General features: G+C 58.4%; 1 protein-coding gene across 1 annotated transcript in view; it reads right to left on the bottom strand.

Moving 5' to 3' along the window:
• Positions 1-1,740: 1,740 nt before the first annotated feature.
• The window catches only part of TMEM44 (transmembrane protein 44), a 22,949-nt gene continuing 11,253 nt past the window's right edge, over positions 1,741-13,436 (bottom strand). Inside the window, exons 4-7 of the mRNA XM_055124791.1 lie at positions 13,397-13,433; positions 10,323-10,481; positions 5,354-5,386; positions 1,741-2,370 (exon numbers count right to left, since the gene is read on the bottom strand). Coding sequence (XP_054980766.1) covers positions 2,257-2,370; positions 5,354-5,386; positions 10,323-10,481; positions 13,397-13,433 — 343 coding nt within the window. The 3' untranslated portion in view covers positions 1,741-2,256. The remainder of the gene's footprint in view (positions 2,371-5,353; positions 5,387-10,322; positions 10,482-13,396; positions 13,434-13,436) is intronic.

The following is a 13,436-nucleotide window of genomic DNA, read 5'->3' as shown; positions in this document are numbered from 1 at the left end:
CCCTGTTTTATTTTTTAAGTCACCAATCGAATTGCTATAGTGAGTCTGATTTCTAAGACTTACTCACCCTTATTGGTATTTGTGCTCTCTCTTCGTCCCTGAGTGTCTTCATTAATCTACAATCTTGGACTTATTTCAGAAGACCCACCCAGATTGGAATTTTTAAGAACATTAAAAAATTTTAATTTTTTGTGGGGTGCACCCTGCAGAGGGGCTGGAGCTGTATCCATTGGTGCTGGGGGAGGGGGGTATTTGGTGCCAGGATTGAACCTTGCACTCCACTGCTTCTCTTATATCCTATATCCCCGCCCCCCCCCATGGCTTTGCAATCTTCCTAAGATTTAGGTTAAGGTTTTGAAATATCAAGGATTATGCATTGGACACTCTGGGAGGGGGGCTGGGCCACACCCACCAACGAATGCTGAAGGACAAGGGCCAGTGGGATGCAAGGCAGGTGCCGTCACCCCGCTACTCTCTCTCTCTGGTTCTTGTATTTGGAAACTCATACTCAGTGATCCCTATAATTCTTGTGGGTGCCCATGAACCACTGGCTCACCATGTTAGGGGTTACAGGGGTCAGCTCCACATTTCTATGTGTACGTAATGTGACACCCACCGCCAGAGTCCCATTGCCGTCCCCAAAGAGGCTCTCTGCCCACCCCCCAAGCCCTGACTCCATCTTCCCTGCTCCGTCTTTTTCACTGGAGTCTCGGTCCGTCTAGTGTCTGTCCGGAAGCATTCCTGTTGCTGGTTATTTGCTCCTTTGGTATTGATGGTTGTTTCCGGCCACACCCGGCAGCGCTTGGGCTTACTCCTGGCTCTGCACCCAGGGAATCACTCCCGACGGTGCTCAGGGCCATCCGGAATGCCAGGGATTGAACCTTGGGTTGCCCACGTGCCAGGGAAGCGCCTTCACCCCTGTGCTCTCTCCCGGCCCCTCCTGTTGGCCATTTGCTTCCCCCTTTCGACTGTGGTGAATAATGTGGCTGTGAACTTTGGGGGCGATTATCCTTTTCCCGGTCAACTACTTCATGGTACTGAGACAGATGCCGAGGGGTTGGCGGGTCAAGACTCTCCCTCCCTCTACGGCCTGTGCTACGCTGCAGGGCCCCAGACTGCTCCTTCTGTCCAGGCTGCTCCCTGTACAGCTTCACTCGCTGGAATCTCTCTCCTCTCTCAGTGCTCCACCTTCCCTCCCCGGGACCGCCTCTGTGGCTGAGATCACAGAGGCAGAACGGACCATAGCGGGCGTCATTCCAGCACACCCGGGGACCAACGCAGGCGCCCAGCTGGTGGCCTGTCTGCTTCTCGCATCTAGCTCAAAGGTCACTGAGGGGGTCAGGACTTCTGCGGAGACCTGCAGAGCCAACCTGCATCTCCGGGACACCCCTGCTTCACGTGCCGAGACTAGCCCGGTAGCTCCCTGCAGCCACGGGGTCCTGCCGGCTGCGGGGGGCCAGCCAGGAGCGGAGCTGGCTTTCTGGGCGCGTCTCCAGATCCCCAGGCCTGCGGCGGCTGCTCTGGGATCCCAAAACTGCCGTGAGAAACGCCAGCTCATGGTTTGGGGTTTATTCACTCCAGCGTTCCTCCCCCCTTCGCCCCTTCCCCTCTCCCCCCCTCCCATAGTCACAGCCGCAGAAGCATCCTAAAATGGGATCGTGAAGCCTGCAGTGCTGCCTTCCTTCAGCCTGCTCTCAGTTGCCCGCAGAACAGACCACGTCCCTCACCTGAAAACCCTGCCCCGCCCCCCGCCCCCACACACACACCAGGCTGGAGTAAACCCCGCCACGTCACGAGTTCGGCAACACCAGGGCGCCCCATAAGTGCTCCTGAGGACCAAGCAGTTGTGCCAGCAGTTCCAGCGGGAGCTCAGGGGGGCCACTGGAGGGCAGGGCCCAGGGCCTGGACCCCCAGCACGGGGCCCCTCTCTTTGCATCAGCCGGGCTGAGCCAGGTCTTGCACAGGGGGCTCTCTCGAGATCCGCACTCACGAGGTCTCAGTTAGAGGAATGGCTTCTGGCTGCCGCAGGCAGGAGAGTCAGGCCAGAGCTCACGGGGAGGGGCTTCGGGGTCCTCCCGGTGGGAGCTTCAGGGTCACATGAAGAGTGTGAACTTCTGCACTTCAGTCCCTGGGGCCCGGTCTCAGCGTTCTCCTGGGCCAGGCTGCAGGGCCGCTGCGCCCAGTGGCCACTCGCCCGCCTCTGCTGAAAACCCCTGATGGCCCCGTGGGACAGGCCTGGGGCTCAGAGCCGAGGTCTTACTCATCAGAGTTCAAGCCCACTGGCCTCCGAGAGCCCCCGAGCACCTGGACTCGGAGCATCTCCATGTCGCAGCCTCTGTCCCTCCTCAGGTTGGTGTCCTCAGGATCCCACTGTGGAGAAAAGACACAGACGGCAGCTGGGCACAGCCCAGCCAGGTCCCTCCTCCTCCCCCGGTTGGCACCCACCCGGGCACCCCCGAGAAGCCGGCCAGGGGAACGTTAGATCTGGGAATTTATGGACAGTCCCCTGGAGCCCAGCAGCCCCCACTTCCCTTTCGTCACCCCCTTTCCTGGCTCTCTAAGCCCTTCCGTGGCGCTCAGCCTTCTTCCCTGGATCCTGGGAATTTCCACTTGCTTTCCTCCAGGAAGCCCTCCCTGACTGCTCGAGTGCAGCTTTCCCTGTCCTATTTGCTCGTTTGTCGCCGCCAGGCAGGACTTGTCTCCGCCTTTCCCTGCCCACCTGCCCTGGCACCCAGCTGTTCTGTGTCTTTAAGCCTGCCCGATAGTGCCCTACCCCCAAGCTGCACCCTGAGGCTGCTCCCCCTTCCGCCTCTGGCTGGATCCAGCGCCCTCTGGGGGTGGGTATCGCCCACTCTGGGAACCTTTACACTGGAATCAGCAGATACTTTGGAAATAAAAACTAAGGGGCGGGAGATGCAGCTCAGAGCATTTGCCTTGCATGCGTGAGGCCCTGAGTTTGACCCCACCTCTCCAACTCACACACACACACACACACACACACACACACACACACACACACACACACACACACACACACAGAGTGGAAGTCACCGCCAGCGAATATTTCATCTTTGACTCAGACAAGTCTGGAATGTGCTCGCAGGGGGAGGGAAAGACTCAAGGAGCAACGTGCGCATATATTAGCGTGCATGGGACGCACTTGGCAGAGTTCCTGGCATCGCGCACAGGCCAGGAGCACAGGGCTCCTGAGCGATGCCCGCCACACGCCCAGGCGCGGGCTGGACTCAAGCCCTCCCTCCTGCCTCAGTTTCTCCACTTGTGAGTGTTGGCTGGTTCAGCCACCAGGCATCATGATCTCTCTTGGTGAGGAGGCCGGTGACTGGGAGTCACAAGGTCACACCAGAGCCAGATAGGCACGGGCACCAGGGGACCCCTGCGCCCGCTGCGCAGATGCTGCTGACCCACACGGCCTGGCCCTGGGCAGTCCCGGATCGGGTCTACGAGCCCTGTTCCGGCTCTGAAACCCAAGAACAGGATGCAGAAGGCCCGGCTACCGAGTGACCGAGTGACCGAGAGACAGTCACCGAGTTGTCGTCCTGCTGATGGGGCAGGCGGCAGGTGAGCCGGGGCTCCCTCCCTCCCTCGGTGGGGCTCGGCCATCACTTCCTGCTCCTTCACTGGGGGCTGCCGGCGGGCGGGGCACCTCTAACTGACTTCCTTCCTGACTTCGGCCACTCCCAGGCTTGCACCCAGGAGGGCCCAGGCCGAGACCCCACGCGGTTGGTTCCGGGCCCTGCAGCCTCGATTTCCACAAGGGGAGGGGCCTTGCTGCTCTCCAGCATTTCAGAAAGCAGCGGCCACTGGGCCAGGGGCATCCCTGGAGGGATTGGAGCCCCCCTCCCGCCTCTACCCCCTCCCCATTTAAAGCACCTTCACTGACTTCTGAATTGCCACCACAGCGGCTGTCTTTGCTTTTCTGTGGGGGGTCACACCCAGCGATGCACAGGGGTCACTCCTGGCTCTGCACTCAGGAATTACTCCTGGCGGTGCTCGGGGCACCATATGGGATGCTGGGGATTAAACCTGGTTGGACCACACGCAAGGAAAGTGCCTTGCTTGCTGTACTACCACTCTGACCCTTAAACTTCTTTTTTTTTTTTTGTGGTGGTGGTGGTGGGGCAGTGGTCACACCTGGTGGTCCTCAGGGGTTACTCCTGGCTCTGTGAATTATCCCTGGCGGTACATAGGGAACCGTATGGAATGTTGGGGATCAAACCTGGGTCGGCCGCTTGCAAGGCAACTAAATGTTCTTCCTGCCGTACTATCTCTCCTCAAACTTCATTTTTTTTTTCTTTTTGGGTCACACCCGGCAATGCATAGGGGTTACTCCTGGCTCTGCACTCAAGAATTATTCCTGGCAGTGCTCGGGGGACCATATGGGATGCTGGGGATCAAACCCGGGTTGGCCGCATGCAAGGCAAACGCCCTACCCGCTGTGCTATCGCTCCAGCCCCTCAAACTTCATTTTTAAGAAGAAAAACATGGTCAGGAGTCTAGACCTAAAGGGAATTCGACTAAAAGATGATCTACTCTTTTTTTGGGGGAGGGGGAGCATGGGGGCACACCCAACAGTGCTCAGGGATCATTCCTGGTTCTGAGCTCAGAAATCACTCCTGATGGTGCGCAGGGGACTTAAAGGATGCTGGGATTGAACCCAGGTCGGCCCTCCCGGCCGTGCCATCTCCCCACCAGTGCTCTCTTCTCTGAATCAGCCAGTCCTGGGAGGCGCCAGACACCCAGCCAGGGGGGAGCTGTCCTAGAGGGAGGGGGACAGGGAGACGGCAGCCCTGCCTCGGGGAAATGTCTGTCAGCGCACCTGTCCTCTGCTCAGAGCCAAGGTCCCAGGCACCAGTGTCCCGGGGGAAGCGGCTCTGTCCCCTCCCAGACAGTTTGGGCCAAGCAGAAGGAACTGTGATCTGGGTGACACCAGTTCAACAACAGGCCAGCAACACCTGGGACCCAAACCTCCGCCTGGGTTTTTTTTTTTTCCGCTTTTTGGGTCACACCCGGTGATGCTCAGGGGTCACTCCTGGCTCTGCACTCAGGAATTACTCCTGGCGGTGCGCAGGGGACCATATGGGATGCTGGGGATCGAACCCGGGTTGGCCGTGTGCAAGGCAAACGTCCTACCCGCTGTGCTATCGCTCCAGCCCCATCCTCCTGGGATTTTGACACTTGTTTTTTCAGACTTATTTTTTCCCTGAAGGAATTTGGCATTGGCCCAGCCGTGCTGGCTGGGTTGGGGGGGAGGGGTGTCCAACGAAAACAGGGAGTGAACTCAAGCCACAGGAAGTTGCTTCTGGGAAGAGCGGGAGAGCAGGAGAGTCCGTACCTGCTCTGAGTTTAGGGCTTCCCAGTACTTCTGCTGCGGAACGAAAGAGAGAGAGAGAGAGAGGCGTGTTGGGAGAGATCCGGCCACCAGCGCAGAGGGGAGAGATGCTGGGAGAGCCGGCCCCTTGCTGACCCCAGTGAGGAGGGACTGGTGGCAGCGAGCAGTAAGCCCCGGCGAGGGTTCCGGGAGCAGCCGGGCAACGGTGACCATTGGGATGGGCTGCGGCTCCCTGGAAAAAGGATAATCTGTACAGATTTTTACATTATTGCAAGTTATCATTTGTTATAAGGATAACGAGTCCATTCACTAGCCACATGGCTGAGACGAGTCAGCTCCAGCCCATAAAACTAAGAAACGAGGGCTGGAGCGATAGCACAGAGGGGAGGGCGTTTGATTTGCACATGGCCAACCCAGGTTCGATTCCCAGCATCCCATATGGTCCCCTGAGCACTGCCAGGGGTAATTCCTGAATGCAGAGCCAGGAGTAACCCCTGTACAAAGCCGGGTGATCCAAAAAGAAAAAACAAACTAAGAAATGAGTGCAAATCTACCCCACTTTGAAAATTGGTGGTGTTTCGATGGCCACTTGATACCTCTATTGCAAACCACAACACCCAAAAGGAGAGAGAACAAAAGGGAATGTCTTGCCACAGAAGTGGGGTGGGGTGGGGTGGGGTGGGTGGGATGGAGTGGGAGGGTGGGAGGGTGGGAGGGACACTGGGATCATCGGTGGTGGAGAATGGGCAATGGTGGAGGGATTGGTACTCGAGAATTATATGACTGAAACACAAAAACACAAGCACGAAAAGTTGTCAGTCTGTAACTGTACCTCAAGGTGATTCACTAATAAAAAATTAAAAAACAGGGGGCCGGAGCGATAGCATAGCGGGTAGGGCTTTTGCCTTGCACGCAGCCGACCCGGGTTCCATCCTCGGCATCTCATATGGTTCCCCAAGCACCGCCAGGAGTAATTCCTGAGTGCAAAGCCAGGAATAACCCCTGAGCATTGCTGGGTGTGACCCCCCAAAAAAAAAACTACAAAAAAAGAAAGAAAAGAAAATAGGCGGTGTTTGCTCCCAGCCAGCATGCCTTTGGAATCCTCCAGGACTGCATGGTCGGCTGCAGCTCAAGCCTCAGGTATGTCTGGAGAAGGTTCTGGAAGGGCAGCGTGGAGTCTGTCTGCCCTCCCTCCTCCAGCGCCTCAGGAACTGCCTGCCAGAGGGTGTTGCTGGCAGAGATCTGCCCTCCTACCTGCGAATATCCCCACCCCGCCGCTGCCAGTCTGAGTGTCCTACAGGGCTTGGTGCTCTTCCATTAACACACAGCCTCTATGCATCAACTTTTGTTGTTTCAGGGCCACATGTGGCTACGTGTAAGCTCAGGGCTTACTTCTGGCTCTGCGCTCAGGGGTTACTCCTGGTGGGGCTCACCCAAGGATGATCCCCAGGGGCCTTGTGGGGTGCTGGGGATCAAACTCGGGTCACTTGTGTGCAAGGCAAGCGTCCTACCCCTACCAGCTTAGGGCATTTTTTTTTCTTTTTTGGGTCACACCCGGTGATGCACAGGGATTACTCCTGGCTCTGCACTCAGGAATTACTCCTGGCGGTGCGCAGGGGACCATATGGGATGCTGGGAATCGAACCCGGGTCAGCCGCGTGCAAGGCAAACGCCCTACCCACTGTGCTATCGCTCCAGCCCCACTTAGGGCATTTTCAAACCATCCTAAGCTCAGCCTTCCAGAATCAGAGCCCTCCCCAGCATTCACCATTTCCTGACTTGCGGCTGAAATCCGTGAAATTGGAGAAGGCACAAAATGATCACAAATGATGGTCTCACAGGAGACAAGTGTAGATGACAACCTCGGTTTGGAAAAAACTTACACACACGTAATGGAAAGAAAGAGAGAGTTTTGGGTTTGGTTTTGTTTGTTTGGGGGCCACACCCAGCGATGCCCAGGGCTAACTCCTGGCTCTGCACTCAGGAACTACTCCTGGCAGTGCCCGAGCTTAGGTTGGCCCCATGCAAAGCAAAGGCCCTATTCGTTGTACTATCGCTCCAGCCCCCAGAGAGAGGTTTTTTCATTATTATTATTTTAATGCTAACCTTCACCTTCAGAAAATACAGAGGTCTATGCAAAATAAGAATAGTCATCCGAGGGAATGACGGTGTTGGTTGGAAAAACTGAGTGAATGTAACACGAGCTACTGGATTCCATCCTGGAACAATAAGAACATGAATGGAAAAGTGGCGAAATGCAAACAAAGCCTGCAGTTTCGTTAACAGTAACGCTCTGAGATTGCTTCCTCGGGTCTGACAAATGGAACATGTTTCTGTGAACACCAGGGAAATCGGAGCAACGGAATGCAGAGCTCCATACAAACTTTGCAACGTTTCTGTAAATCTAAAATGATTCCAAAATATAAAAAGCTTATTTTAAGCTAATCAAACAAACTGTCCCCACCCTTGCTTGGCTGAAATGAAACCTTGATAATTTCCTGCCCAAAGTGCCAGGTCCCTGGCCGGCTACCATTTAAGAGGAGCGCCCTCTAGTGGAGAGAGTCGCCGCGTCGCTTTCTGAAGTTGAAAGCGGCACCGCTGACCAGCACCCCTGTAGCTGAGGGGTCTCTTCCTCATTTCAAGAGCCAAGCGTTTTATCCAATTAATTTGTTTTCAGTGAGGTAAAATAGTTTGACCTAGAGAAATCTGAGGGGGGAGACAGAGACAGACAGAGACAGACATGCTCAGGAGAGAACGCGGGCTTCTACAGGGCGGAAACGCCTCAAGACCAACGTGTTTGAATTGGGGATCTGAAGTGTTTTCATGGGGGCTGGAGCGACATCGCAGCAGGGAGGGCGCCTGCCTGGCACGGGGTCGAGCAGGGCTCTACCCCAGCACCACGCAGGGTCCCCGGGCCCCCAGGAGTGATCTCTGAGCGGGAGAAAGCCCTGAGCATGGCCGTGTGTCTCCCTACGGCAGCTCAGGGTGACGGGCAGCAGGAGCTCCCTGGGGTGGTGGGGGAGGGTTTTGGAAACACCCCACGCTGAGACCCTCAGTCCCCGGGAATCTCCCAGACCACACTGCCCTGCCCTGGGCAGGCTTTCCCCGGGGAGCGTGGCTGCAACTCCCGTGCGGGCGTGAGACTGTCTGGGAAACTCGGGGCGTGCTGGTTGCTCCCAGGGTGCAGACGGGTTATTGGAATTAATCAACAGCCAGGAGGTGAGCTGGGCAGATGAGGAGGTGAGAAAGCAAAGAGGTGAGCAGGAAGACAGGAGGTGAGCAGGTAGAGGAAGAGGTGACAATATCCTGAGCAGGCAGATGAGGAGGTGAGCAGTGCAGACGGGAGGTGAGCAGGCAGAGGAGGAGGTGAGCAGGCAGAGGAGGTGAGCAGGCAGACAGGAGGTGAGCAGGCAGAGGAGGAGGTGAGCAGGCAGAGGAGGAGGTGAGCAGGCAGACAGGAGGTCAGCAGGCAGACAGAAGGTGAGCAGGCAGACAGGAGGTGAGCAGGCAGACAGAAGGTGAGCAGGCAGACAGGAGGTGAGCAGGCAGAGGAGGAGGTGAGCAGGCAGAGGAGGAGGTGAGCAGGCAGATGGGAGGTGAGCAGGCAGAGGAGGAGGTGAGCAGGTAGAGGAGGTGAGCAGGCAGACGGGAGGTGAGCAGGCAGAGGAGGAGGTGAGCAGGCAGAGGAGGTGAGCAGGCAGAGGAGGTGAGCAGGCAGACAGGAGGTGAGCAGGCAGAGGAGGAGGTGAGCAAGCAGACAGGAGGTGAACAGGCAGATAGGAGGTGAGCAGGCAGAGGAGGTGAGCAGGCAGACAGGAGGTGAGCAGGCAGAGGAGGAGGTGAGCAGGCAGAGGAGGAGGTGAGCAGGCAGAGGAGGAGGTGAGCAGGCAGACGGGAGGTGAACAGGCAGACAGAAGGTGAGCAGGCAGAGGAGGTGAGCAGGCAGATAGGAGGTGAGCAGGCAGAGGAGGTGAGCAGGCAGAGGAGGAGGTGAGCAGGCAGAGAGGAGGTGAGCAGGCAGACAGGAGGTGAGCAGGCAGAGAGGAGGTGAGCAGGCAGACAAGAGGTGAGCAGGCAGAGGAGGAGGTGAGAAAGCAGACAATATGGTGAACAGGCAGAGGAGGAGGTGAGCAGGCAGAGAGGAGGTGAGCAGGCAGAAAGGAGGTGAGCAGGCAGAGAGGAGGTGAGCAGGCAGACAAGAGGTGAGCAGGCAGAGGAGGAGGTGAGAAAGCAGACAATATGGTGAACAGGCAGAGGAGGAGGTGAGCAGGCAGAGAGGAGGTGAGCAGGCAGAAAGGAGGTGAGCAGGCAGACAGGAGGTGAGCAGGCAGAGGAGGTGAGCAGGCAGAGGAGGAGGTGAGCAGGCAGACAGGAGGTCAGCAGGCAGACAGAAGGTGAGCAGGCAGACAGGAGGTGAGCAGGCAGACAGAAGGTGAGCAGGCAGACAGGAGGTGAGCAGGCAGAGGAGGAGGTGAGCAGGCAGAGGAGGAGGTGAGCAGGCAGACGGGAGGTGAGCAGGCAGAGGAGGAGGTGAGCAGGCAGAGGAGGTGAGCAGGCAGACAGGAGGTGAGCAGGCAGAGGAGGAGGTGAGCAGGCAGAGGAGGTGAGCAGGCAGACAGGAGGTGAGCAGGCAGAGGAGGTGAGCAGGCAGACAGGAGGTGAGCAGGCAGAGGAGGTGAGCAGGCAGAGGAGGAGGTGAGCAGGCAGACATGAGGTGAGCAGGCAGAGGAGGAGGTGAGCAGGCAGACGGGAGGTGAACAGGCAGACAGAAGGTGAGCAGGCAGAGGAGGTGAGCAGGCAGATAGGAGGTGAGCAGGCAGAGGAGGTGAGCAGGCAGACGGGAGGTGAGCAGGCAGAGGAGGAGGTGAGCAGGCAGACAGGAGGTGAGCAGGCAGGTTGGGTGAAGCAAGCACCCACCTCGCCTCCACCCCGACCCCGCATTCCTCGCCTCCTGAGCCCCAGCTGCGTGTACCTCGAGGTCGGAGTTGATGGACGAGGCCTCGGAGCCGCTGCTGGAGGAGACCTGGGCCCGGATGACCTGCACGGGCGGGTACGAGGGCGGCTCGTGTGGGGACACTGGCGGGGGGCAGGTCTGTCCCTCTCCGGGCAGCTGGGTGGCACCACGGCCTGCCTGCGTGGGGTGAGTGGGGGGCGTCAAGCTCTGAGCACCCCCGGGCTCCGCAGGGGGGAGAGAGGAACGCGAGTCCCCCACCCTGCAGACACCGGACGCACACGCTGAAGCGCCAGAGCGGGCTGCTCTCCCAGATCCGTCTCCTTGCACTTAACAGAGCCTTTTATTATTATTATTATTATTATTATTATTATTATTATTTTCCTTTTTGGGTCACACCTGGCGATGCTCAGGGGTTCCTCCTGGCTCTGCACTCAGGAATCACCCCTGGCAGTGCTCAGGGGACCATATGGGATGCTGGGAATCGAACCCGAGTCGGCCGCGTGCAAGGCAAACGCCCTACCCACTGTGCCATTGCTCTAGCCCCCCATATAATGATTCTTATAATAAAACGTAAGAGCATTATGCTTCTCAGAGCATCACAGCGTAGGGTGTGAGACAGTGGCAGGAACAGGGCGGGGAGGAAGGCGGCAGCACACAGGGCTTACCATGGCCTGGCTCCTGTCTCACAAGCTGTGTGACCTTCACGAGTCACTTCACCTCTCTGTGCCCCGTTTCCCTCCCTCCCTCCTTCCCTTCCTTCCTTCCCCTCCCCCTTCCCTTCTAGTGCCCTTCCTTCCTTCCTTCCTTCCTTCCTTCCTTCCTTCCTTCCTTCCTTCCTTCCTTCCTTCCTTCCTTCCTTCCTTCCTTCCTTCCTTCCTTCCTTTTCTTCCTTCCTTTCTTCTCTCCCTTTTTTCTCTCCCTCCCTTCCCTCCCATCTTTCCTTCCTTCCTTCCTTCCTTCCTTCCTTCCTTCCTTCCTTCCTTCCTTCCTTCCTTCCTTCCTTCCTTCCTTCCTTCCTTCCTTCCTCCCTTCTTCCATCCTTCCTTCCTTCCTTTTCTCCCTCCCTCCCTTCCTTTCTTCTCTCCCTCCCTCCCTCCCTCCCTCCCTCCCTCCCTCCCTCCCTCCCATCCTTCCTTCCCTCCTTCCTTCTTTCCTTCCTTCCTTCCTTCCTTCCTTCCTTCCTTCCTTCCTTCCTTCCTTCCTTCCTTCCTTCCTTCCTTCCTTCCTCCCTCCCTCCCTCCCTTCCTTCCTTCCTCCCTCCCTTCCTCCTTCCTCCCTCCTTCCTTCCTTCCCTCCCTCTCTCCCTCCTCCCCCCCTTCCTTCCCACGCCTGGCAGTGCTCAGGGAGCCATGTGGTGGGGCGTGGACCCCAGCCTCCCGCCTTCAGCACGTGCTCCAGCCCACTCTCCACCGGCTCCTGATACCCTCAGGGGTGTCTGTGGGGTGGGAGCGAGGGGGTGTGTGAGTCCCAGGCGGGTCCCTGGCGCCGCAGGGCTATGAAACCTGCTGCTCTTAGCCAGACCGGGCACTTCCCTAGCCTTTAAATAACTAGGCGGCCAGGGAACAGGTCAGCACAGAGAGTGGGGCCTGGAGCCAAGCCCAGCGTGGCCAGCGGGGCGCCAGGCTGACGCGGACAACTGTCGCCCTCTGGTGGACACAGAAGGAAGCGGCCGGATGGAGCTCACACACGTGAGGATGGCTCAGGGGAGGGAAACAGGGGCCAACGCCGGCTGTCCCAAGTGTGTTGCAGGTGACGGACACACCCAGTGATGCTCAGGGGCTGCACCTGGCGACTCGCCAGGACTTGAAGCACTGATTGCTGCAGGCGCAGCTGCACCCAAGGCAAGTGCCTGCGCTTCTGCGTGGCCTCTCCAGCCCCCGCCGGCTCCTCTCGGGAGGCTCCTGGGTCTACGTGCGTCTAAGCCAGCTCGAGGGGCAGGACACAGGGCCAGGCACATCACCCCCCCCACCAGCTGGCACTGCAGTGCCAGGGCCAGAGAGCGCACAGGGGCGAGGCACTGGCCGCACGTGTGGCTCAGACCCTGGTTCCCGGAGCACCGCCAGGGGTCACTCCTCAGCACAGAGCCAGGGCAGCCCCAGGGCACCATGGGGCAGAGACCAAACTCCCCTCCCTCCCACACCCCAACCCCTCCTGCCACTACACACAATGGTGTGTGTGTGTGTGTGTGTGTGTGTGTGCGCGCGCGCGCGCGCGTTTTGGGTCACACCCAGCGTTGTTCAGGGGTTACTCCTGGCTCTGCACTCAGGAATGACTCCTGGCAGTGCTCAGGGGACCATATGGGATGCCGGGGATCAAACCCAGACTGGCTGTGTGCACGGCAAACGCCCTTCCTCTTTTATTGCTCCGGCCCCTACACACAAGTTTTTAAAACTACAAATGTCCAGAGCTCTGGCCGGAAGCTGCCCGGGGCCCCCCCAGCATCTCCCAGGATGTCACCCAGCCCCCTTCGACAGCGCAGGGGGCCGTGACGACAGGCTGGGAATCCCTCTGCCCACACTCCCCCCACACTGCTGGTGAACACAGCAACGCCAAGTCAGCCCGACGCTCAGGGGCCACTCCCACGACATTCTACCCATATCCACGACCATGGGTACCCGACACGCCGCAGGTTCAATCCCCGCCTCCCGTGTAAGGTTCCCTGGGCCTGTCAGGGTGATCCCTGAGCCGAGAGCCAGGAGTCAGCCCTGAGCACTGCTGGGTACGGCCCCAAATCACCCCATCACATTGAAAGAAAAAGAGTGTGAGCCCCAGAGAGCGCCACAATAATTGTGTGTGACCCCAGATTACTGCAACAACTGGGCGAGGGGAAGGGATGGGGCGTGGGGGCTCCCTAAAAGCGCGGCTGAGCCCGAGCCTCCAGTCCTCAGGATGAGATTCGGCAGGGGGACCGACTCGCCCTGGCCTCCTCTCCACCCCTCCCCCTTTGAGCCCCCTCCAGGGCACCCCCACCCAGGCCTTGGGAGCACTTCTTCCTTTCTTACCCCTCCGGGTCTTACTCTCACCATCTATCTGCCAAAGTGTCACCTCCTCCAGGAAGCCCGTCCCAGTCAATGTGGCCTGAGTCTACTCACCCTTTGCCCTGGCTCCACGGTCAACTCCATGTAGTGGCTG

The sequence above is a fragment of the Sorex araneus genome, chromosome 2 (genome assembly GCF_027595985.1).
Source record: "Sorex araneus isolate mSorAra2 chromosome 2, mSorAra2.pri, whole genome shotgun sequence".
Taxonomy (NCBI): Eukaryota; Metazoa; Chordata; class Mammalia; order Eulipotyphla; family Soricidae; genus Sorex; species Sorex araneus.
The sequence above is the reverse complement of the archived record's forward strand: the minus strand, read 5'-3'. Positions and strand labels throughout refer to the sequence as shown.